Source organism: Corvus moneduloides, chromosome 2, assembly GCF_009650955.1.
Source record: "Corvus moneduloides isolate bCorMon1 chromosome 2, bCorMon1.pri, whole genome shotgun sequence".
Classification (NCBI taxonomy): domain Eukaryota; kingdom Metazoa; phylum Chordata; class Aves; order Passeriformes; family Corvidae; genus Corvus; species Corvus moneduloides.
The window spans coordinates 16,410,567-16,437,578 of NC_045477.1; the positions used below are offsets into that span (position 1 = coordinate 16,410,567).

Sequence of the window (27,012 nt, forward strand, 5' to 3'; positions counted from 1 at the left end):
AATGTGTTCTGGAGAGGACCTTGGTGTCTGGGGCACACTGATCCCTAACTACGAAGCTTCTAAAATGTTTAGTCTCTTAGCTTGACAAACAAGTCCAAGAATGTAGGCAAAAAGCACTAGGAATACAGAAATTGTAAAAAGGTATAACAGGGGTATAAAAGAAAAGGCAAAAAATCTTCATGGCATCAGTCTAGTGGAAGATGTCTCTGACCATGGCAAGGGGTGGAATTGGACAATCTTTAAGGTCCCTTCCAACCCATATCTGTTGGGGTCCCTTCCCCCTGCCATGGAGCCCTGGGAGAGGGGCCCTAGGGGGGAGACACGGGGTTTCCCTGCCCCTGCTCAGCTTCATTCCCCATTGGTTGGTTTGGGTTCCCTGATAACGCCAAGGACTCTCGGGTCCCGTGACTGGGGAGTTCCTGAGCTGAGCCCCGGCCATGCGGCTGGAGAAATAAACATCTCTGAAACATCTACCACGAATCTGTCCATATATACTTCGCTTTCCACGGGACTCCTGGTTTGAAATATGCTTGTTGCAGTAATCCCCGCTGCGACAAACTGGTGGAGGAATGCGAGCAAGATACCGATCCCTGAGGAAAATTCGTGAGTAAAATAACCACTCTAGACCTCTCTCTTCTCATCTTGGTTTGGATATTCTCTCTGGACTATGGAAGAATCGTGGGAAATGGGGCTCTCTGAGCCACAGAAAGAAATGTACCTAGAAGTTAAAGGAATCCTTGAACAACAAAACAAAAAAGTAATGGAACCGGGAGATCTAGAACTTTTTTTTAACTGGCTTTTCAAAAATTTCTCCTATATTTCTCGAGAGTTACTTTTTGATATTGAACCTCCTGGATCTTGTCAGGAGTGGTTTTGGGACGAGATCTTCTGGGAAATGAAAGATCAAACAGAACATGTATTGGTGATTGAACCCTTGCGTGGATCCATGGTAGTCAGTGAAGCTATTCAGGAGCATTTATATGGTCCTACTAAAGCAAAGGATGGCCATAGTCCCACGGCCGAGGCCGCGCGGCCGCCATCCCTGTGGCACACGCCGGTGGAGGTCCCTGCGCTGGATGCGCCCGGCCCCCTCGGGAGTGCGCGCCTTATCGCGGACCCCATCCCTGTCTCGGTGTCCCCGGCCACGCGGCCGCGAGTGAGGGGGTGATGCCGCAGGCACCGCAGGTGCCGTGGGCCACGAGCAGCCAGGAACCAGGCATCGGCGTGGAAGCCCGCTCCGAGCACACAGCTCGGAGAGCCCTGTGGAGGGAGAAGCGGCGGTTTCCACAGCGACACGAGAAGCCGCGCAGCGCCGAGCCGGAACGGGGCCACACCCAAAGCAGCGTGGAGTTGGCGGAGCGGAACCGCTTGCAGGGCACGGAGCCAGCAGTGATGGCAACGCGGGGCCGCGCAGAGCCCGGACACACACCGGAGCAGCGCCGCTCGGAGGGCGCGGAGCTGCCGCAATGCGGGGGCCCGGCTGAGACGTCGGAGTCAGCGAGGCAGCAGCCACGCGGGACAGGCACCCACGACGAACACGCAAGCATGTGATAGGAAGAGTTATAGCAACGAAAGTCACAGGAACTGTGAAATGGTACAATGTCAAAAACAACTATGGGTTTATAACATGAGATGATACAGGGGAAGATCTATTCATCCATAGAACTGCCATTAAAAGGAATAACCCTAAAAATTACCTGCAAAGTGTAGGAGATGGAGAAGTTGTACAGTTTGATATAGTGCAAGGAAAGAAGGGATTACAAGCAGCAAATGTTACTGGGCCTGGAGGTATTCCAGTCAAAGGCAGCCGTTATGCACAAAATTATAAACAATATCCATCCCTGCAATTTCCCTACCCACAGCCTACTTCCCCCTTTTATCCTATACCCAATATGAACCCCTTCCTAAGTTTACCCTATCCCCAGTTTATTCCTAATCCGTTTTTCACCCCATGGCTTCCCTATACAATTCCATTTCCCTACAATTCCTCTCTGATGCCGAGGGGGGGATGAAAAGAGGGAGAGAAGAAATTAAACCCTCTCCTGCCTCAGTTTCCCCACAAAGCATGCCCGGAGAGTTTTGTCTCCCTTGTGTCAGCCCTAAGATGTTCCACAGAATCTGTTTGGACATTTAAAGACTCAGGAGGGTGGCTTGTTTTGTCTTGAAACTGTTCTTGTTATGTTTATCCAGTTGTTTTCATTCTCCTTTTATTAAAATAAAACGGGTGAGATGTTGGGGTCCCTCCCCCTGCCATGGATCCCTGGGAGATGGGCCCTGGGGGGGAGACACGGGGTTTCCCTGCCCCTGCTCAGCTTCATTCCCCATTGGTTGGTTTGGGTTCCCTGATAACGCCAAGGACTCTCGGGTCCCGTGACTGGGGAGTTCCTGAGCTGAGCCCCGGCCATGCGGCTGGAGAAATAAACATCTCTGAAACATCTACCACGAATCTGTCCATATATACTTCGCTTTCCACGGGACTCCTGGTTTGAAATATACTTGTTGCAGTAATCCCCGATGCGACACATATCATTCTGTGATTTTGTGACTTGAGAAGTTTTCTAAGGTTTTGACTCTAAAGTCTGTTTGGAAGAAGTGGTGAGCACTGTGGGGAGGGTGGATAGATAAGGAGTATCGAGTTCTTCCCAAATCTCTTTGTAGTACACCTTTGGTTTAACCTTTTCCTTGCACTTTTTACTGGGGAATCCAGCATCTCATGTATATAATGCCATGCAAATTAAGACAAATAAAAATGTTGCTGTAGTAATTATGAATAATTTGTGTGTATCTAGACATAAGCAGGAAATCCATTACTTGCTCATTTCTAAGGTTGGGATGTGCCATTATTATACTATACAAATGCGTGAAAGTGAATACATTCTTTGTGATTTGGTTTTCTACTTGGAAACAAAAAACCAAAAAGTATCTTGCTTTTCTACAGCATCAGAGCAGATGATCTAATGTTGTGTTAATAGATGTAGCCCTGGCATTGTTTGGGGTTTGTGTGTGTACGTATTAAATTTAGATGCAAAGAATCCACATTTTGCTATTGTAGCAAGGCTTCGTCCTCCATTTTTTTATGCAATCCTGCACACTTCATGTAAGAAGTTTCCAGACTTTTGTATATGCTTCTATGGGCCACAGGATGCCAACATTAGGGAGTTCAATTCCCTGGACATCAGACATGTAAATAAAATTTAAATATTTGAGATTATCATCCCTGGCTCAGTTCTCTGGAACATGATTCATGCAAGCTATTTTTACCGTTTCCCTTAGGATGAGTTCTGTTGTCTCCCAGAAGTTCTTGTTTCTCTCCTTTGGCTGTAAGGCTGGAGTGAACATCTCGGGTGGAGTGGACTTCTGTACTTGCAATTTCAAACCTTCTGCCCTTCTCTTCTGCTGCCAGTCTCCCAGGTCACTGCCTGGACCAGTGCCTGGGCCTGCTGGGAAATCTGTCTCTCTTTCCACTCGTTCTAGGCTGAGGCTGGACCAGTCATCCTTTCAGGATGTCCCCAGTCACTCTAATTCCAAGTGAAGTGCAATAGAGGCATTTGTGGTAATCCTAGAATAATCTGAATAAAACATGGCTCTGGTAATAACTTTCAGCTCCTGGTTGCCTTTACTCATGTGTAGAACTATAGAACCATAGAATTACGTAATGGTTTGGGTTGACAGAGATCTTAAAGATCATCTTGTTCCAACCCTTGTCATGGGCAGGGATGCCTTCCACTAGACCAGGTTGCTCCAAGCCCCATCCAGCCTGGTCTTGAACACTTCCAGGGATGAGGCAACTAGAGCTTCTCTGGGCAACCTGGGCCAGGACCTCACCATCCTGAAAACTAAGAGTATTTTGCTTGTGCCTTGTAATTGGTTGTGGCTATTAAAATACTGCATGTGTACATTTGACTTCTTAATCCAAGGACACTTGAAGGGTCTGGACCAACATCCTCAACTCAACTTGGTGCAGCAGTTCTGATCCTGAGAAAATGTCCTCTCAAACCCTTGTTCCTCTTTGTAGTGGGTTGACTTTGGCTGGATGCCAGGTGCCCAGCAAGCCACTTCATTATCCCCCTTCTCAGTGGGACAAGAGAGGGAAAATAAGACAGAAAACAACTAGTAGGTTGAGATAAGGCAGTTTAATAAAGAAAAAAGAAAGTGAAAGTTTTTTCACCCATAAGCAAAGGGGAAGAAAGTTTAGTCTTTACTTCCAAAGTTCAGCCACTTGCCCAAAAGCAGGGCTTCAGCACACATAGCAGTTGCTCTGGAAGGCAAACATTGTAGAATAATGAATGCCCCCTGTTCTTCCTTCCTCCCTTAGCTTTTATATCTGAGCTGACATCATACAGTGTGGAATATCCCTTAGGTTAATTTGGTCAGCTGGCCTGGTTCTGTCCCATTCCAAGATCTTGCCACTCCCAGACCCTTGATGGGGAAAGGGAACGTTAGAGAGACAGCGCTGCTCAGAAGTAGCCAAAACACTGGTGTGTTATCAACACCTTTCTAGCTACCGCTGCAAAACATAGCACTGTGAAGGCTGTTATGGGAAAACGAACTCAATCTCAGACAGACCAAATACATTCATCCAATAAAAGATAAAACAGCTACCAACCTTGCCTTACAGGTATCCCTAGATCACCAGGACTACAGCAGCTCTCCCATCACTGTGAATTCGTGAGGGTCATAAGCCTCATTTACATCTTGTGATCCATTTTGGCCCAGCATGGGGAAATATGCAGCTCAGGAAAGGTATGTAATGGAATGGTTTTGGAATCCTGAGATGTGTGAATAAGATTTTATGGCAAAGATGTTTTGAGTCTTTCTCTTTAGAGCGGTTCATCTCTGTGCTGCTTAGCTCTGAGACAAAGGTCATCAGTGAAAGTATTTCAGTGGTTTACATCTGTCCTGGTTTTGGCTGGGATAGGGATAATTTTGTTCTTAGGCTTTTGATGTTCTCCACTATAAGGCAAGGTAAAGGTGGGTCCATTCCTTTCTCTTCTAATCCAGACCCCAAACATTAGCATCTTCTCAGCTGTTCCAGCTTTCTCTTTCCCCTGAATCTTGTGGCTCATTTTGCACCAAAATACTATCCAGCCCATCTGTTTCATTACCTCAACATGGAAAAGCCATGTCAGGATGGTGATTTCATTATACATTTTTGATGTGGGATAAATTATTAAAGCAGATTCATACAAAATGAAAGACATTTTATGCAGGGAAGGAGTCCTGACAGTAACCTAGACATGCCACAAAACCTGACTGCCACCAGTAGGAAAATCTGCCCCTTGCCAGAGCAAAGTAGGGTAAATTATGAAAGATGCATAAAGGTAGAAGATGGAGAAATGAAGTGACTGGAATGACAGAGCAGAAAATAAACATATCAATGTAAAGGAAACAAAAGATAAAAGTCAGTGGAGAAAAGGGGGAGTGAATGGGGTTAAATTATTCAAATTAGGATTTATAAGAGTCTTGAGGAAACAAGGGAGCATAAGACATCTAGGAATCACTGGTGGAGGGGAGGGAACCAAACAAAACCAACATGCTATTTATGGCATTAAAAAGAGCTGTTGGATATTTTGTGCCATTGAAAAAGGAATTTATTTTACATAAGCAAGCACAAGCAATAAGCATAAGTAAACATGTACTTAGCACAAGTATACATCAGTGCTTAGCACAAGTTAGCATAAGAAAGCCTGGCAGGCCTATCTTGACGTGAGTGTGACTTGACAAAAAGCTTTAGACTTAGTATACCAGAATAGCTAACAGGCGAGTAGGGAATCGCCCCTGTGCAAGGTAGCGATAAGGAAGACTAGCTGCTTTAGGCTATGTAGACTGCGCGTGGACAGCTCGCGGACACTAGCTTAAAGTATAGCAATGTATTTCTAACCACTTGCTTATCGAATACTAACCTTTGAAGTGTAAGGATGTATGGTAATTTTAGTAAAATTGCTATATAAGCCCACTGAAATTTGTAAGTGTCGGAGGAGCATTTATTTGTGCCTCAACATTGTCCGCATTTTATGTTACAAACCCATTTTCTGACATCGGCTGGAAAATTACTACATGGGTGAGCCCTAATACGTGGCATGTGTAGAAGGTGGGTAACACGTGTGTGGGGAGGGTGGAGATTGCCGACATTACAGTCTCTAAGCAGGCAACCCCTTTAGAAAATGGAGGGAAGCTCTGTCTCTGGGGGGACTTCGCCTGACAGCCGATCAGTGGAGAGAAAACTTTCACCACTGGTCTGCAAGCGACTCCCCCTGCAGGCAAACCCCTGATGCCCGAGAAAAATTTCCCTGACTAGCCAATGGTCATCCTCAAAGGACCGGATTATGAGAGCAGCCTTAGCATATAAAAATGTTAACTGTGTCATAACTGGTTCCCGCCATCTCAATTTCTTGTAGTGGAGGTTTGGCTCGTTCGATCTCTGCTCGCCTTCTCCTTGCTATCCTGCTTCTTCCCCGCCCGTCTCCCCTGTCAGCGCCTGTTCCGTCTACCCTTGCTTCGCTGCTTCCCCGCAACAGCCTGGATGCCGCCGCTACCCGCAGTAGCCGCGCCTCGAGCCTGCCCGTCGCCACTGGCAACAACCCGCTGCGCCTCGAGCCCGCTCCCACCGCAGCTGGTCCCGCCGTTGCCCGGCAACAGCCCATCGCTGCCCGCGATCCCGCTGCGACGCTGTTCATGGTTCTGATCGCCGCCACGATCCCGCCACAGCCCGTCGGGACGCCATCGAGAGTTCTGACCACCACTGCGATCCCGCAGCCTGTCCTGCCCGCCACTCCGCCCGAGCGGCGACTCACCGGGTATCCTGCCGCCCGTCGATGGGGGAGATACGCTGTCCGTCGACCATCGAAGCCATGGCTCTCGCGAAAGCTGCACAAGCTCCCCCGGCAGGGAGCGCACAGGCGCCAGCTGCCGATCCGATACCGACGGTGCATCCCAGGATCCTGGTGGTAGCGTTCTGTCCCTGTCCTCCTTTCTCTCTCTCTGTCTTTCTTTTCCTCTCTCTGCTTAACTTTCTGTCCTTCTCTGGTCGGGACACATACCCTTCCTTATGAATAAACAGTTCTCACATGTCATATTTGCCTCATTTGTGCTTGCTTTCGTCCAAGAGGCCTGTTTCCCTTGCAGTGGAACGTGACAAGGACATAACGCATAAATCAGGACAGATTCAACAGCTGCCTTTCTCATCGCAACAGTTCTGGTCACTTTACACCACAGGTGCTGTTGGCGTCAAATCCTAATTGAATCCTCCCTCAGTTCTGCCCAGGTCTTTGATGGATCTGTCTGGGAGCTCTCCTTAGCCACTGAACAACTTCAGTCGCTGCCTCATTAAAAAGAAACAGCCCATAAATAAGGAGCTTTGCAGCATTAATCCCTCATGCTGCCAGTGCTGCTGGTGAGCAAAGCATGTCCAGTGTGAACTTTACACATCTCCTCATCCTTGGGCAATGCTGTTCCCTGAAAAATCAGCAAATACCCTCAAAGCTGTGAGGTCTGGAGCCTACAAAGGGTGAAATCCAGTCTGAAACACTCTCCCAAGCACTTTCATCTCCTTCATTTTTCAGTACTGCTGCTCCTCTTCTCTAGGGGATATGCTCTCCCTGGACCAGATTATTACCCAGCTCCTGGGTGGAGGAACAGAAAACTTTGCCTCTTGCCCCTATCTCTCTCTATTGCATTAATTTCTGAGGTTGAAATACTACTTCTCTTTCATTGCTCTAATTTCTGGTCTCCTGTGTTGCTCTTATTTCAGCCTTGGCTTTTTTTTTTGCTTTGGGGATTCCCTGCTCTCCCTCAGCCTTACACACTTACACCACTGCTAACACAAACCACAGCCAGGGCTGGAAGAATGTGCCACATACACCACAGAAAAAAAGCAGGCATGCAAAATTCAGCAGTATTGAATTAAGCTTGTTGGTGGGAGGATAATTTCTATAATCACATGTATTACTGTAATACCTCAGGATAAGATCAAGATGAGCAGGGCACAAAATTAGGGAAACTTCCAGCTGCAAAGGCTTTGCAATCTAAAAGGAAAAACAAGGAAGGAAATAATCTATAATACATGGGATGGTCAGTGCAGTTAGTAGCTTGATTATGTTTGAGAGTAGGAGGAACCTGAGGAGAACACAATATGTAGGGAAAGAAAAGTTAATGGAACAAAAAGTGGAAGGAAGTAGGTGTCTGAGGATAGCAGCTGACACCAAGAGGGAGGGGAGAGAAATACTAGGAATGGAGAAATTATTACTTTTTCTTAATAAACTGTAAATATTCCAGCTTGTGGCAAAACGAAAATTTTAAGGTGATAAGGAGGTAATGCTGGCCTGCATTCCCACAGCATGGGCAGCAGAGGAGACGGAGACTCTGCCCTGTTCATGAGCTCCCCACCTGCAGTGCTACCTCCAGCTCTGGGGTCCAATATTAGAAGGACACGGAGCTGCTGGAGCAAGTCCAGAGGAGACCATGGAAATGCTCCAAGGAATAGAGCACCTCTGTTATGCAGACAGGCTGAGAGAACTGGGGGTGTTCTGACCGGACAGGAGAAGGGTCTGGGGAGACTTTTGAGTCCCTGCCAGTACCTAAAGGGGCTCCAAGAGAGCTGGAGAGGGACTTTGGACAAGAGCTTGGAGTGACAGGACAAAAGATAATGGCTTCCCACTGACAGAGGGCAGGGTTAGATGGGATATTGGGAAGAAATTCTTGGCTGTGAGGGTGCTGAGGCCCTGGCATGGATTACCCAGAGAAGCTGTGGCTGCCCCATCCCTGGAATTGTTCAAGGCCAGGTTAGACAGGGCTTGGAGCAACCTGGTCTAGTGGAAGGTGTCCCTTTTCATGGCAGGGGGGTGGAATGAAATGGTCTTTAAGCTCCCAACACAAACCATTCTATGATTTTATGGTAAGTAAGAACACTGCAGTACTATATGAAATGAAATTAGAGTTTTAAGTTTTTTTGGTTTGCCTGAAATACTGTACCCAGTCTGGTGGAAAAAACATATGTCACTATTTATGGGTTACACAAATGTTTTTTTCTGCTGTGATTTAGGTCATCATTTGAATCAACTCTACTGCTTCAAAACCTACCTCTGGGAAATTTCACCTTCCTACTTCAGACACACTTCCCTACATTTTCCACTGGTGAAATGAAAGCTGGTGGCCACTTGTTCCTGCTCTCACCTTCAGGAAACTAAAGAGGCAGACAAAATATCTGTCTTTTGGTGCATGCTTGGGTTGGATTTTCTGCCTCTCCAAGCGACTCCCTGAAAATCAGATACTGATGGAAGAACAAGCCTTTTTTTCTCAAGTTTTCCACCATGGATATCTGAGTTACTACAAATAATTCAAATAATTGTGTATAGATAAGATCTTTGGCTAACTGGACACCAACAGCTCCAGGGAACTAGAGCAAAACCTCTTGCAGGCAACCAACATCTGGCACTCGACCTTTGGACTGGTCTCCTCTTTAATAATTGTGCAATCATGGTAATTATATACAGGAACAGTTAATTTTTAATCATGTGTAACTAGAATCCTTGACCTACTGAGCGAGGCACACACTCGGTGCACTTATTCATAGGCATGTAATCTCCATCCCTTTGTAGTAAATATTTCATTAGTTACTATTAGTTACTCTTGTCAGAGTAACTCCTCACAGGAGGACTTATCTGTTCTGCCTATCAGCTGGTACGATGGCTCAGGGCATCTTCCCCGTTGCATGAATTTGCTAAATGGTGACATAACTCAAGCTGGACATCTGTCTGGTAGTGAGTTATTTCTGGCGCCATTGAGGTGGTATTCCCAGCTGACAATCTTGCGTTGAGAGTGAGATTGAAGGAAGATAAGATCAAATTTCTGACTGAAAGACACTTTACAAACTGTAAAAGCTACACAAAACTTTGACAAAGCAGAAGTCTTCTGCACATTCCCTGGAAATGTGTGGGGCTTTTCCTTGAAGTCAGGACTACGCTCCGTGGTTACGCTTCCAGAGGTTGAGTGAAAGGACTCTGTGTGTGATTGACTCATCCTCAGTTGGTGGTAAGTTACATTGACTCCTAATTTATACTATTTCTTTGCTAGCTATAATATAGGTACTTTTATGTTGTACACTGTTTTATGTAAATCTACTAGTGGTTCTTTGTTTTTACCTGTGTAGTAAGTGACTCTTTTTAAGGCCTTTTGTCTGTTAATCTCCTGTCTATTCAATAAATAATGCATTTTATAATAGACCTGATTGGCCATTCTTGAGAATTTGCGAGCCAGAACTTTTTAGGTGCAGGTTGTCTGAGTAAAGCTGCTGCCAAAAATCTGAACCTAAGGCAGGGCTGGTCTAAAGGTTCTCACTTGATCTATAACAGGTTGTAGAAAGGCAGTCGTGACAAATATTCCTCTGTATTTAATCCCTTTAACAAGGAGGTTCTTTCCAACCTTCCTGCTATGAAAGAGAACTCACCACAATGGGAACATTAGGAGGAGAAGAAGGAGGAGGAGGAGAACGAGGATGAGGACAAGGAGGATGAGAAGGAAGAAGAGGTGGAGGAGGAGGTGGAAGAGGAGGAGGCATATCATGGACTTGCATTTTCACTTTGAAATACATGAATGACTTCTCCAACCCCAAGGAAATTTTCTTAAGAACTAGACCCAGCAAGCCAAACCCTCTGGGTCTGGAAGGCTATGGAGCTGCCAGGCTCCATGGAGTTCTCCCCACCTCCAGTGAAGTACCTGCTTTGCATAACTAATTTGTGAAGGAAGAGCGGCCTTTTGCCTAAAGTTACCACTTTAGGAAAGTAAACCTAATCTCAGCTCTAAGTGTTAGAACACTTCAGCCTAAACCTAGAAATATTTATTGAAGTGTTCTGAGCCACTGCCTTGCTGGAATTGCAGTCTGGGGACTCCATGCCATCTGTACAGGACAGGCTGTAAGACTGGACTGCATCTCCCTTCATGGTGCTGTATGCATCCTACAGGAATCATAAAGGTTGGAAAAGATCTCCAGGATCATCAAGTCCAATCTTATTAATACACAGAACCTCACCCAGAAAATATGAACATACAGAACAACCATGAATTGACTAAATTTTTCCTACATTTCCAACTGTGAACAACTTCACAACTTTTCAGTAAAACATTTTTAGAAAATAAGCTGAGAAGAAATACTAATTTGCCAGCAAGTTTTGATGTCTTGTCCAGCATTTCATAAGGACTCTAGAACACCTCCCCTAAGAAGACAGGCTGAGAAAGTTGGTGCTGTTCAGCCTGGAAAAGAGAAGGTTGCCTAGATACCTCAGAACATCTTCCAGTATCTGAAGGAGCCTACAAAGAAGGCAGAGAGGAACTCTGCATCAGGAAATGTAGTGACAGGGCAAGGGCTCAGACTGAAAAAAGGAAAATTTAGGTTAGATATCAGGAAGAAATTCCTCCCCATGAGGGTGGCAGACCCTGGCCCAGGTTGCCCAGAGAAGCTGTGGCTGCCCCATCCCTGGAAGTGTTCAAGGCCAGGTTGGATGGGGCTTGGAGCAACCGGGTCTACTGGAATATGTCCCTGTCCATGCAGGGGGGTGGAACTGGATGATCTAAAAGGTCCCTTCCAACCCAAATAATTCTATGATTTGCCTGAAGTGATACCCAAATTTGTGATCAGTTGAATATTAGCAACCTCAGAAGAAGGTCTGAAATATTCTTGGCTACAACGCAGTGACGAGGGGATCTGCCAGATGTTGCACGATGTGTGCCTCACCTGGCAATATCCAAACACAAGCTCCTGACAGTGGTTAAGAATTTATAGTGCATTAAATCTTCCAAGGATCTTTGAAGAGAGTTGTTGCTTCTATCAACTAGGATTCTGGCATAATCTCTGAAATCCAATGTGATATTTCCACAAGCTATGGATGTGAATCTATCTCTGTTGCCCATGTCAAATAGGGAGACCTTTAAAACCAGTGCTGCTTCCCATCTATGAATAAAGGGAGAATGGGACCCATCTTTTTCTGTAACTTTACTATACATAAATCAAGGCACAGACATGCTAATTGTATCACACAGTAACTTCAAAATGCTTGAGAGACAACAGAAATTGTCATTCAGCTCTCATCATCAGCTTTATTTTATGCCAGCCAGACAATACACATTTCATGCAGACTATACATTTGCTTCAGCTGCTGCTCAGACGAAAGTTCCTGACTTCATGTGAGTTGGTCCTGCACTAAGGTACTTGGTTCTTGGTCTGTAGCACCAGTGTTTTTTTCAGGGGTCCTGGAAGCAGAGAAAGAGCATCATTGCAAAGCTGTCAGAGCAATCAGCTGGCCTGTGACAACAAAATGCCACCCCTGGGCTGGACTTTGCCCCATGACCAGTGGCTCTGCTGAGTGCTCCCCAATCAACCACACGTGGTGCATCCTCAGGCTGGCTAGTGAGTGGTCCTGGTCCCTGCAAGGAACTGGTCCAAAATGCATGGATGTCCACAAAACCTGTGAGGGCTTGGGCTGGATTTTTTGACCAGCCCTTGGTTTAACTGTGACCATGATCATGTCCACCATCAGTTACAAAAAACACTTGCCAATTGATTATAACCTGCATCAAACAAGTGCCTTGCTGTAAAATTGTCTCACAAAGAAGCAGTTTGTTTTCCTCATGATGAGTGGTAAAAGTCCTATCACAGTGCAACCGAGCTCTTGTGCTGCTCAGGAAGCACCTGGAGCCTGTTAAAACAACCAGCAGGAAATTAAGCTCAGCTAATATATGGTAGCCCCAATTTGAGAACACCCCTTCTCTTTGATACCCCCTAGAGACACCAGGAGGTGATGGTGGCACCAAGGTACTGGATGCCTGGTAGGGTCACTTCTGTACCTGGATAGTCTTGGATGGCAGTGTAAAAGAACAAAGGCACCCTGGAGTTAGGGTAGATGCTACCAGTAGAAGCTCTGGATGTGTGTTGGAAGGAAGGCCAGGTCTTGAGGAAGCACAGAGGGAGGGATGGGAAAGGAAAGACCTGTAGGGAACACAGGAATCAGTCTTCCCTAGGAAAGAGGAGGAGGATCTCTAGGGATGAGGAGAGACATGGATGGATGGGAATGGGTCTGTGAGGATGCAGAAAGGCAGAAAGCAGTTGACAAGGCACAAGAAACCTGCTAAGATTTAAAATGGGCAGCTTTACATGGCGATTGCATCAAGGGACTGTGGAGATTCCCATTTATCCCCCAGTCTTGCATCATTTTTGTACAGGGAATGGTTCCAGGTTAGAGGAGGGAAGGAGGGGCTGACACCATGGAGTGGCAGGTTACCATTTTCTTGGTCTATGAAATCAGCCCAACCAAGACACAAGATCACGTGAACACACGAGACATGAAACCATCTCTATGTGAGAGGCTCATGGGGCAGGACAATGTGAAGAGCCCTGGCAGGACAGCTTTCTCTCAAATACTCACCCTCACCCTGCCCTTTTTGCTTACCACAAAGAGACATTTGCTGCCAGAAGCTGTTGGCAGAGGTTGGTAGGAAATCTGCTGAGTTCTTTCAGCCCACGAGTTCCTATGGGAATGAGGTGAGCCCAGCACCATAAACCAAAGGATTAGGGGGAAAATGCAGAGCAGCTTCTCTTTGTAAAGATGCCCCACTCCCAGGGTAGACCGGGTCCATACTACTGATGCACAGGAATCTGCTAGGACAGGACCCCCTGCCTGGTCTCTAGAGAAGGCTGGAGATGCCTGCACATCCTTGCCAGTGGAAATGGTGCCCCAAGGGCACCTGCACTTGCAGGCTGAAGGCTGTCAACAGTTACTCCAGCACATCTTCACACCTCATTTAGTGAGAGAGGATGCAGGAACTATGGGGCATGATCTCAGGTTGTCCTGTGCCAGTGCGTACATGATGATCCAGGTTCAACCAGATCCTGGTGGGTCAAAACCAGAGCCATCCCACCTCTTCCTTGGTATCCAACCCTGCTCTTGCTGCTACCCTGCATTTCAGAAGAGAGCTTTAAAAGCCAAAAATCGTCTCTCCCTGAAGCAACATGAACTGTTTTTAATCCACCAGCATTTTCCTGAGCCCTTGCTAGAGTTACCAGGGGAATTCTTCCATCTCAGCAGCACTGGGGTCATCCCTCCTTGTTGAGACAGTCAAAATGCTGGTGCCTGCAGTGAATGTTCTTCATTTTAATCTACTGGCTCTTTTCCCATGACTGTGTGCATCCTTCAGCCATGGATTTCAGGCTATGAACCTGAGGAGGAAAAAGAGACTGTGTCCCATCTCATCTCCTGGCTTCCTCTTTGCATGAATATAGACAACTGTGTGATTGTCCGTGCAAACCTGTTTTAAATTGGAAGGAGTGTGAGGGGTAGGTAATTACATTATTTTCCCCAATAGTTGGTATTCAGAGACAACAGAGCATGCACAGCAGAGCAAAGCCCTGGTTGCACTCTGCAGGGCTATACAACAAGGTTTAGCCCTAGGTACCAGCCTTGGGAAGAGTGAGCTGGGAGTGTGCAAATTGGAGAATTGAAAGGAAGGTCTGATCCTGAAACATAACACACATGCAGCAGCAACATTTGTAAATTATCTTTGTTTAAGACAAGCGAGGAAAGAGTTTGGAGATCTTTGCCCTCATGAGGGCTGCTGATGGCAAATTGTTGGGTTAATTATGTGAGAAGGTGAGAAATGTAGAAGAGATGAATTGGAGGTAACAGATTTCTACTTCTGTTATGTCTGAGAGAGGTGCAGAAAGAGTATGAAATTCAGCAGGAGTTCATTTCTCAGAGGCAAGCACGAGGTGTCTGGAAATAACCAAGGATGTTCATGGGCCACCATGAGCACACACAGCACCATCTCCTCTTTGTTGGTCCTGGTATAGCCACATGGAGCTGGGATTTTGTGACTTGGGGTCTAAACTTCCCTCTGACAGCTCCAGCAATTATTATCCTGTTCCTCAGAGATGTGGAGGACCTGCTCACATCTCATCCCTGTTCCTCTATGAATTCACATCTTGATGTTTTAGTGGCCTCATATCAAAATGAGCTGATGACTTGTATTCTCTTCTGCAAAATTACTTTAGTTCAAAGCAGTTTAGATATTTGGGAGCTGTTATGAGTCTGTATAGGCCCATGGAAAATTAAAAGTTGCCTTTAGGAGAACTAAAAGCAGCAGGAATCCTCTACCAGTGCCTCAGAAACAGCAAACAGCCTCAGGCACAGAACTTTGGTGCTGAAGGAACATTTTAAGAAAAAACCATGAGAAGTTTGTCCTTTCTTTCCCAGAGAATTCAGGTGAGGAGACAGCTCTATTCTGTGGAGGAACCCACCTTTTGGTTAGTGCCCTTATCCAGGAGGACATTGGCAGGTTCATGTTCCTCAGAAGATAGAAACTCATTGATTTCTGGGCAAATGCAATTCCCAGTTAGATTATGAGAGGTTATGACAAGTCACTTCTGTCTTCTGAATGCTGTGTTGCCCTTTGTGCACTGAAGTTTATTGTCTTTACAAAACAGCAACAAAAATACAAACCTTTTTTGTCCCAAAAATGGTCTTAACATTGTACTATATAATTGGTCTCAACTGCATTCTTTGGAAAAGGCACATCAAGCAGTAGAGGTAATGCTCTAAGTTGTATCAGGGAAATGCAGAATTTCAGCCTTGCTCTATCCCTCAGCAAGCAGAGGGGTTGCTGTTCTTGCAAAGGTTGGGTGAGACCTGGAAATGTGCACCAGTTTGGGGCCAGCAAGGTCTGAAGAAGAAAGTGCCTGGTTGTGAAATCTGGCCTGATGTAGGTGTGCAGTGAGCAACAAGGAGCTCAGCCCTTCGAAGTTCAAAGCAGCAGATAGGCAAGCTCTTACAAAGCTCTGCTAGCAGAAATCTAGATGTTAGAAAACTTTTGCATACCTCCAAGTCAGATGAGGACCTCAGCAGCATGGAGGAATCATGTCCTAAATACTAGTCAGCCCTTAAAACTGTGGCTGAGATTTTTTTCAGTGCTTTTGAATGGTGGAATCTACAACTTGGAGGAGGAGGCAGCAGCACTGTGGAAGCAAGGCAGGTGGAAGTAAGTCATGGTGGCACATAGGAAAGGATGCAGGATATCACCTACATCAAGGGATTGATCCTCTTTACCAATGCCTCTTTCCAGCACCCACACTGAAATTCCTATATCCTGGAGATGTCAGGCACAACCCAGCTGCAATTCTTGCTTGTCCTAGATGGCATTTTCAGGCTCCTCACTGAGGATTTTAGCTCTCCACACATTTCATCTCTTCTGTCGGCTCATGCAGGCATGATGGGACAGGAACAGGCACTGAAGGAAGCCCAGGGGACCGAGCACTGCTTGATCCCTCTCCCATCCACGTCCACCAAACTGCTTCAGTTTTGCCTCTCATTAGGTCCTTAGACCTAACTCCTGCAGATGGCCCATGAAACCAGACTGGTGACCATGCTCTGAGCTCACTCAGCATGATCAGGAGTCTCCTTTGCTTTCTGGCAGGCTGATGTCACACCACAGGCAGTGAGGGTCACTGTAAGGGTAGAGGAACTGAGCTGCTCCTACAACTTTCCATATTTGTATGGAGCACCTGGGAAGAAGCACCATCTCCATGTGCACCAACAGCTCCAGCCAGCACAGACCAAACTAGCACTTTGTGGCCATACATTAGGACAAGGAGGCAGCAAGGAGCCATCTGAGACTGACTCACAACTGGTCCTTGCTGTACTCACAGGTAGAAGGGACCACGGGCAGGTTTAGTCCTCGCCTGGGATGGAGGAAACAGATGTCCACAGCACCTTCTGAGCCACAAGAAGCCTTCTGGGGATCCATCTCTGAAACATGCTAAGCCAGCTTTTGCTGCTTCTCCTGAGAGATGTATCTGCTTGGATTTGCACTGACACATCTCTGCCCACCGCTTTCTGTTACAAGGGAATGTCATTCCTTTACCATCAGCTGCTTCTGCTCCAGGCTACAAGACTTCTCCTTCATTCTCCTCAGCTGCTGCATTTGTTGAGCCACCTGGCAGCACAGGACATCTCTGCATGAAGCTGGGAGAAAAGCAGCTGGACAGATTCAACAGCTGGGAGAAGATCCTGCAGCTCTGAATATGCCAGGTTCCTACACTGACAACAAAGCTTGTCCCTGTGGCTGTAAAGAAAAAAACAAAGGTACCAGAGGACAAAAGCATGAGCAGTGTCATCCCAAAAGACAGACAGATCTGCAAAAGCAAGGCCAACTGCTTGACTGGCTACCAGAACAGACACACAATGCACTTCCAGACACATATAGTGAAGTCACACCAAGAAAGGAGAGAGAGAGAAGGGGCAGTTGGTAGGTGAGGTATCATTTATTCCAAGTAGTGAGTGATATCACATAGTACAGGCAAAGAAAAAGGCTTACAGTCCAAGAGAGACAGGACATGAGACAGTAACTGGGGGCGGGATGGGAAGGAGAAGGTCCTTGATGGAGCTTGGTATTTGGGGTAATGTGGAGGGGAAAGGTGCTGGAGGGGGAGAGGTGGGAGAAAGCAAAGGATTGGAGAAGCAGCTGTGGGAGAGACACAGAAAAGCTGGCAGAGAGGATGGAGGGAAAATTATTTTGAAGGCAAGAAGGAATGGTGGTGTGGTGGGCAAATGGGGTCAGACAGGGAGGTGAGGGCATTGCAGACTGCAAGAGAAGGAGCCAACAGTGAGAGATCTCTGATCAGCAATGAACCTTGGGGAGAGGGGAGGGAGCAGAGGCAAGGGAGGCAAAGACATTCACTGTCCTGTGGCTCCAAAGCACTATCTGTTGCATTAAATTCAAGGTACTCTGGGGGGTTGTGTCTCTGCAGGATCACAGAATTATTTGGGTGGGAAGGATCTTCAAGATCCTCTTGTTCCAACCTCCCTGCCATGGACAGGGACACCTTACACTAGAACAGGTTGCTCCAGCTCCAGTCCCACCTGGCCTTGAACACTTCCAGGGATGGGGCAGCCACAGCTTCTCTGGGCAAATCTCTTGGGTACAAACAGGGTGGCTACAGCTGAACTTGTCTTCAGTTGGGTACTAAATCCTGAACCAGGCCAAGGAGCAGGTCAGTCCAATGTCCAGGGGCTGCCCTCAGGATTTCCCTACCTTGACCATCTGGTATTGGAACCAAGTGCTCATGGGTGTTATTAACTGACAAGAACAGACCCATCTAACACCCATCAATGTGGGAGATTCCCTCTACCATGTTCCATGCAGAGTGCTCCTCACACTTTGCTGTGACCCAGTTCTCCAGACCTCTCTCAGAGCTAGGGAGGACACACCAGTCTCTCCAAGTAGATAGGGCAAGATCCAGCTTTGTTTGAGGGCTTGGGGTTGTTGCACGCCACAGGCTAGGTTGGAGTAGGCGGAGGACAACAAGGAGGGTTCAGAAATGCTTTCCCCTTCCCATCCCTCACACCACTGAACACATTGAAAGCACAGTTATCATTCTCAGGGCTCTCACATATCACTAAGATCTGCCACTACTCCCATCCATCATTTTTCTGGTGGTTGGTCCTTGTCATTGGCTTCCATGGAATAGACTGCCTGAAGGGCAAGCTGGCATTTTAGAAAGCATAAAGATGCCTTCAGTCCAGTAGTACGATTTTCTTTTATTCTTGCCTCACATGTCCTCCACATGACAGACAGGATTAGGGAGTTATTCCCAAGGCACCCTGCAACAGAAATTAAGAGTATTTATAAGCAATTCAGAGTTAGTGACAGACCACCAGTCCTGAAGTACTCAGAGCTGTGTTACCCCTCATCACACATCCCCGAGCTTGGAAGTAGACCCAGTGGCATTAGTGGAATTGCTCCCGACCCAGAAAGCTCAAGCGAATATGGGCAAATGGAAGTGAGTTGCCAATTCCCCAACTGGATCAAACTTACCATGACACTGCTGGAATAAGGCAGAGCAGACGCCCATGTATGAACATCACAATATTTTCCAAATGTGGAAAAGATACTGTTCTTAGAGCTGAGCACATCCATATCATCATGTGTATACTAGGGGATTTCTTCTTCCTGTATGGCTCCTCTTCTTGATCTGATGTCACTAGGGATGGTTGTTATTCCTTGGACGTTGGGAGGTACAAGCTATGTCAGAAGCATCTTCTTTAAAAGTCCCTTTCTCTCCTGCACTGGCACATCTCTAAATAAACCCTAAACCAAAAGAATATCATGACAGAAGAGGTTGTATTTGTATAAGGGCTGATATGTCAGCTGATGAAACATCCTTTTACCAGTCAGGGATGTAAAAATGACAACTGAGGTTTTCAAAGGGAGCTCAGTTGTGTGCCCAAGCTGGAGTGGAAGGATGGAGAGTGTCAAGGAAAACTTTTTCATCCACCCATGCACAAGGATCCTAATGAGTGAACACAATGTATTTAAAAGCAGCTCATTAAAATTGGAAGCATGGAGACAACTCCTCAGGAGACTGCTCATGGCAGTCAGAGCGACACCTCTGCAAAGCCACTCTCAAATCACAGAATTATTTAGGCTGGAAAAGACCTCTAAGATGCTCTGTAATTAAGTATTTGAGAAGCGGACTCAACTTTCAAAATTCAGTTTATTGTCTCCCCTCCTTGTTCACTTCACCCAGACACCAACATTGACAATTAAGACATTTCTCCTCCAGCCAGTGCCTCCACACCTCCACACTAAATGCTCCTGTAAGACAAAACACTTTATTTTCAGTAAAGCCCTCCCAGCACAGCCCTTGGAGAGAGATGGGCAGTGCCAGTCACTAGTGACTTGGCAAAGATTAAGGAGTCAGTCAGCACCAGTGGGTTCAGAAAGTGATGGTTAAAGACCAGGGAGTCCAGGCCTTCCATCAGCCCAATAGGTCCTACTGTCCCCTTGAAATGCATCCTGCCCCTTTGAACTCACTCAGCCTTGCAAAGCCCAAACGCACAAAGAACAACAGGGCAGCAAAGGCATGTTTTCCAGCATTCACTCTGGGCAGCTGCAGGGGAGCAGATGGATTACCTATCCAGACTGCAGCATGGAAAAGACCCTCTACCTTTGTGTCATGGGAGAAGGACTTTGTTGCCCATCAGGGTTGTCCCAGATAAGCCCCAATAATAACCAGTCTTTTAAAAATGAGCATTTTCTCTGATACCAGCTGTAGAGAGTGAAATGATAAATCCTGAGACCTACAGCCCAGGTGAAACACTCAGCAAATCATATAGGTAGGTGTGATTGATGAATGGATGAAGCTGGTGGGGAAGGGTGCAGGAAGGCAGGGTGATACAGTGGACATCAGAAAGCAGGACTGTTACTAGCATGTGGTCACAGATGGAATAAATTCAGAAAGTGATTTGTAAACCAGGCAGGGATGAGAAATAGCACCCTTAGCAACAGGAAGGCAGAAAAGGTTTGGTGATCCATGGATGTCAACAGAGTTATGGTGGAGCAGAGTTTTCAAAATCATAGAACCATGGAATGGTTTGGGTTGGATGGGACTTGAAAGACCATCTAGTTCCAAACCCCCTGCCATGGGAAGAGACACATTCCACTAGACCAGGTTGCTCAAAAATACAGTAATTTTCTTCAGGTTGGTGGGGATATCCATTAAAGGAGAAAACATGATTAAAATTTGAATTGCAGGCTAATTAAAAGAAAAAAGAGATTAAGCTAAGATTAGGGTTCACAATTTAAAATAAAATTGTGCCCTCAGTCCTGCTTTCTTCTCAAGTATTATTTTCTCCTGATAGCCAATGCTTTCATTAATATAAAACCACTGTTTTACATTTCTACAGACTCTGCCAAGCACTTGTTCAGCAGTGGCTGGGTTTGCAGTGCACTGAAAGTGCTCAACCCAAGAACTTGCCACCGCCTTTCAAAGAGGATTTATAGCCCCGTGACCGCTCTCATTGGCCTTTCAGGTGTTTTTCACAGAATAGAAAGGTTCGGGCTGGAAGGGACGTTAAAGCTCAATTAGTTCTAATCTTCTGCCATGGGCAGGGACACCTTCCAGTAGACCAGGTTGTTCAGGTTTGGTTCAGGGAGAAAACAAAACCTGTAGGCAGTTGAAAAAAATGTAATTAACATTGGATCTACCAATGATTAACATAATCTACCCTCCTTCCAGCTCTCAGTGGAGTTGGTCTCTGCTCCCTGAGCCAGTACAAGGTGGACATGAGCAAGGCACTGCACAGACCCTCTACTAAAAGATATTTTATATAGAAAATAAAAGAAAACTTGCTCCGTCCACATGACTTCACTGTCCATCTTTGCATTTGCAAATGTTTAGTGCTTATGCCAGACTGGTCTGAGGTTAGCAGCCACCTAAAGGGAGTCAGACTGTGCCATCCCAGCTGTCCCTACAGCAGGCATGAAAGTGACAACTCTAAGAAACACAAGCCTCATTTTGGTTGGATGGGCATTTCTTTCACTTAACTGTGCTTCTGATTGAGAAAACAAGATCAAGGAGGTGGTATTTGTCTTCAGCATTTATTTATCATTGGAAAAAGAACCCTTTGAGCAAGCGAAGATCACAAGCACGTCACAATCAATTGGCTGTACATTAACGTGTGTGTGTGTGTGAGAGAGAGAGAGAGAGAGACTTTCATCAGAATACCAACAATGAAAAAGCACCACAAGGAGGTGTGCTTCACATGTTTACAAGAGACAATTTGTGATATGCAACCAAACCCAGGCCACAAAATATTAATTAGACACTTCCTATCTGCCTCCAAGAGGCAAGAGTTTGTGGAATTCATGGGCGCCAGGCTGTGCTGCAAATGCAGCACTGGCTGTGCTGCAAATGAAGAAGCAGGTGATCGGTGTGCGAAGCAGTCAGAAAACAGGAGCTCAGTCAGAAATTAGCACCATTTTGCAGAAAGGAGTAACAGTACAATACAGTGAAAATGCAAAAGCAAGCAATAGCATGGGAATAGCAAGCAATCACAGGGTAAAAAGCAAAACATTTCTTTTTTCTTTTTACAAGAAAAGTAAAACATATTACAAATAGCAGTGGAACACAATCAGCATTGTGGTAGCTGGAAACACAGAACAGCAGAGCACTATTTCCCAGTGGGATTGACAAGCTCAGAGCCCAAAGTGAACTTGAAATGTTAGAGATTTGGTCTCCTTTCTGACAAACCTGAGTGGGTTGGATGGGCATAGAGTCTGTGGAAGGTAGAGCAATGCAGGATTTCACCCTGAGGCTTGCCTCTGCTGCAGTTCCTGGTATTCAATGCAATGCCAGCCTGTGTGCTTGGATATGTGTGTGTGCTTGGATGCATGCTGCAGATCTGGTACACATGGAACACAGGCCAGGATTTCTATCCCTATTTTGCTGCTGTCTGAGAGGGAGGTATCCAGGCCTTACCAGTCTCCCAGGCTCTTTCTGCAAAGAAAACCTTTCAAGGACCATTCATCCCACCCAAAGACAGGTGTTAAAAATAGGCAGCTCAATGGCCCTTGGAAAGTTCCTTCACTAGAGAGGGAATTAAAACCACTGGCTAACACTTTATACCTAGCTTTGTAGTGAACTCATGGAATGGCTTGAGTTGAAAGGGACCTTAAAGGTCTTCTAGTGCCAAGCTCCCTGACACCAAAGAGCTTCATGTATTATGGAAACATAAAGCTATATTCTGACCACTCACCATGTATGTTTCAAACAATGTGATGGATGCTCTTCACTGAGGAGAAACCATCCCGAAGATGTTGGATGATCAGCAGTTCATCCAGAGCCATGGAGATGCTTGGATTAGGTGGTCTGAGCATCTCAGTGGTGTTCCCTGGGCAAAATTTAGTTCACCTTGAAGTCAAGGGCTAAATTCCCATTGAATTCCAAGTGAAACAGTGGCAAGTGTGGTGTCTTCAAATGTGAAGCTTAGGGCTGAAAAATAATAGGGAGAATTGTTTTGCATGGTCTGTCCTTATGTAAGATTGGTGTGTTGAGCTATTTGAACTGTCTACTGCCTTCCTGATGTGTTCTGCCTGCTGTGACATATCTTCATAGATGATGCTACATCCTGTGATAGGAAAGGATGTTACTGAGGAGTGTGAAGATACATGAAGCATCTTAAAAGCTAAGGAATCACACAAAGTCTTGGGAGCTCATCTTCTCTGGCCAGTTGTCTCTTATGTGACAGGTAGGAAGAGCTGCGAGCAGCACATCTCTACCAGCTCAACACAAGCCTTTTGCTGAGCTGCTCTGGTGACAGAGCTGAGCAATGTTGCAGGGGCTTCTGAGCACTCAGAAAAGCAATGATCAGTATGGACAGATCAGTGTCTCCATGAGGCATGCACATCAAAAAAAAAAAAAAAAAAGCACTACATTCACAAAGATTTCCACTGTTTTACTTCCTGGAGGATTTTCCCTGGTTTCCTCCTAAGCAGTGGAGGTTTAAATATATATATATATTTCTATATATGAATATATATATTTCCACATACACAACCTGACTAGCTCATAGCACACAGTTCTAGCACACAAGCTAAGCTTGGAATTACACCACTGAATTCAGAACACTACACTTACTGATACTCAAAGGTTTAGGCTGTTAGCGCAAGGCAAACAGGACACATCACATGATACACTGAACTTGGCATTTATTCATTACTAAGGCCAGCAAATGTCACTATCTGTATATCACAGACCTTTCCTCCTCATTGGAAATTTTCACTCAACCTTGTAACCCACCACTCATTTATGTTTCCAAAAGACCCAATTCTAATGGGATGAAACCCCAAAATCAGGACTCCTCACTCTCCCAACCCATCCATTTTTCTGCTAGTTTCACTATCTGCTAGATATCTCTATAATACCCCTAGCAGTAAGATTTTCCTTATTCCACCACCTCTGCAGTAACACACCACCTCCCTACTCTATTTCCCATCTCTGTCTTCATGCTTCCCAACTGTCCTCTGGAAGTTTCAAGGTGGACTCTATATTAGAGAAAATTTGGAGCTGCAAGAATAAGTAACAAGAACCCTGTATCATAACTTGCAGCCACTCCGCTATGGGAGAGTTTAACAGCTCTATTTGGTGGGATGAAGATTAATCCTCATGTATTTAGGACCCAATCCAGAAGTTAGGCACATAAATTTGGATTGGGACCACAACTCTCCCACTGATCCAGTGACCCAGATTCTGTGGCATGCAATGCCAGTCTGTTGGGCCAGATCATACTCACTGACAAATGGTCCTGCTGTGTTTAGGGCTTCCAAACTAGTCGTGGGGATTTCCTAGAGTAAGAGCACAGTAAATATGATTGAAACCCTGAGATCTTATCTGGAGGGAGTCTAGGGATCCCAGCAACATTTTTATGGCCCTCTTGGGATGCTCATGAGCCAACATGAACATGAACAGCTGGAAGAATAAATGCAACGGGGGCTGACAGCTCTAGCCATCCTTGATGACACATTTCTTTCTACCCCTTTGAAGGTCACACCTGCAAACTAACCACTTTCTGAAACCTAGCTCTGTTGGCACCCCAGAAGTGAAGAAAGCAGACCAAGATTCAAAACAAAACAGGAATAATTAAAAAGATCCATAACTTAGGGGAAACAATAGGGAAGAACAACCTGCTGATAATAGTCTAACCTGCTGTGTGCTTAGAAAGTCTACACTGCTCACTGCACCTTCCCTCACTCACTTTTTTTTAAATCAAGGACTTCAAGTAGTGTTGATGAGTGAAGTTGCCTTGATGCAGCTAGACCTACTCCCAGCTACCGCTGGGGAGGATTCGGCTCCTTACTTCCTTCTCCTTACCCTTTGCTTCTTGGAGCAGAATTCCCATCAGTGTCACCAGGGGAAATTGTTCTTGGCCACACCACTGATTTTGTTGGATTTACAGCAGATCCATGGCAGCACGAATTAACCTGATCCTCTCTGCCTCGAAAACCCTTTACCCATTGACACCAGTGGGAGATGACACAACAATGGCCAACCCAAAAGGACCTCATGGGATGCGAGCACAGCCCCTGCATGGCTCAATGGGCACTTTGATGCTGTCAAAGCACTGAAGAACCAAGCCCGAGGAAAGGGACAAGCTGTTGGATGTAATCACGGCTGATCCATTACCTTCATCTCTTAGGACCCTGCTTATGCATTCCCACATCCCTCACTCTGTGCAGAGCCATGTTGTGCAGGCAAAGCAGAACAACCTGACCTCAGAAACAAGGATTTCTTAATCCTCCTCGGAAATAAAACAGAAAAGCTTCTAATACAATCAGAACAAAAAGCAGATTAGAAGCCTCTAATTAATTTTGTGGCCTTTATTTAATCAAAGGGGCAAAAAAAAAAAAAAGGAACAAAGGAAGAAAGAAAAGGAAAAAATGAGAAATAAAGGAAAGTGCAGTAACATTTACTCTTTTGCCTCAGCCAGTTTATTGTTCATCTCTTTACTTTTCTCCTTATCCTCTGGCTTTGCAGTGTTGGAGGTCTCGGCGCTCTTTTTCTTGGCAGCCCGGCCAGATGCAATCTGCTTGTCTTTGGCCTTTTTCAGGGGTTTATGGCTTGTTGTGGTCTTTTTTGGTTTGGAAGGCTTTATGCTAGGCTTTTCCACCTGCATGGAGGGCGATAGGCAAAACAACAACACAGAGATGAAGAAAGAGAGAGAGAGAAGGAGAGACACAAGGACAGGTGGAAAACAGGATTTAGATCTTAAACAGCACAAATGTTACTTATCTGCTCAGCTCTGCCCTGCCACAAAGGCAGGGGAGGAGCTGGGCTTATGCTGAGTTGCAAATGGCCAGCTCCTTTCAGGATGCCCTGAAGTCACAGTGCCCCTGGAGCCAGCAGAGCCCATTGTATCCAGATCAGGATAGAGCAGGGTGAATCAGAGAGGGAATATTATCAGTAATTTTATCAATTTCTGCATCTTTCTCTGACTTCACGAGGGGTTTTACAAAGCCACAGAGGATTGTCTCTCTCTGGACTGGAAGCAGAGAAATGATGCTCAGGACAAAGAGGCTGCTAGTTATAGTTGTCCCTCTCCATCTTGCAGGAGAGGACTCCTCTGTTTGTTTGTCCTTAACAGATTCCCAAAATGGAGGAAAATTACTTTGGGATACGTGAGGTGCAAAACTCGGATTGGCACATGAGAAAATTCCACAACAATGTCTTGTTTCTACAGCCCCAAAACAGGAAGGACTGTTACCAAAATTAAGGGAGAACAGAAGCCTCCATCTCCTACATGCTCTCCCTGCAATCCCTCTCAGTCCTCACACATCTAAGCACTCATCAACTCAGGGAACAACGTATGGTCCTATGTTTAAAACTTCACAGACTTTTTATATGTAGATCCTCTGCTGCTCTTAGAAAAAACGGCTGGATGACATTTCAGCTCAGGCCCTTCTCAACATATGTTCTTGATCTGATCAAAGCCAGAAGTGCATACTGTCAAAATCTGAGGAATGCTCTGAATTAACAGCAGATGTCTGGCTCCTGGCATAAAATGTAATATGGGGCTGCTATAGTTTTGGAGGGAGAAAGAAAAAGCTGCCTGGATAATCACATAGGAAATGAAAACTGAAAAACCTCTTCATCTTGGCCCTGTGCTCACTTCTATACAATTTGACGTATAGCACTATTGTCTCAGAAGTGTCTCAAGTCCTAGAGCCCATAGAATTATGGGTTTGGGTTGGAAGAGTCCTTAAAAGACCATCTCATTCCCCACCCTCTGCATGGGCTGGGACACTTCCTAATAGACCAGGTTGCTCCAAGCTCCCTCAAACCTAGCATTGGACAATTCCAGGGATGGGGCAGCCACAGCTGCTCTGGGAAACCTGTGCCAGGGCCACGCCACCCTTACAGCCAAGAATTTCTTCCCCAATATCCATTCTAACCCTGCCCTCTGGCAGTGGGAAGCCATTCTCCCTCGACTGTCCCTCCAGGCCCTTGACGGAAGTCCCTCTCCAGCTCCCCCGGAGCCCTGTTAGGCACTGAGAGGGGCCCTAAGGTCTCTCCAGAGCCTTCTCCAGACTGAACACCCTCAGCTCTCCCAGCCTGTCTCCATAACAGAGGTGCTCCATCTCTTGGAGCGTCTCCATGGCCTCCTCTGGACTCAGTCCAACAGATCCATGTTCTTC

General features: G+C 46.0%; 1 protein-coding gene and 1 long non-coding RNA gene across 2 annotated transcripts in view; one reads left to right on the forward strand and one right to left on the reverse strand.

Moving 5' to 3' along the window:
• Positions 1–9,566: 9,566 nt before the first annotated feature.
• Positions 9,567–17,166, forward strand: LOC116438710. Its single transcript, XR_004237885.1, has 2 exons — positions 9,567–10,029; positions 16,688–17,166. It is a non-coding gene; the product is annotated as an uncharacterized LOC116438710 (long non-coding RNA).
• Positions 17,167–19,515: 2,349 nt separating this feature from the next.
• MAP6 (microtubule associated protein 6) overlaps positions 19,516–27,012 on the reverse strand; it is a 49,212-nt gene continuing 41,715 nt past the window's right edge. The window contains exon 3 of the mRNA XM_032097700.1: positions 19,516–25,487. Within this exon, the coding sequence (XP_031953591.1) occupies positions 25,287–25,487 (201 nt within the window). The 3' untranslated portion in view covers positions 19,516–25,286. The remainder of the gene's footprint in view (positions 25,488–27,012) is intronic.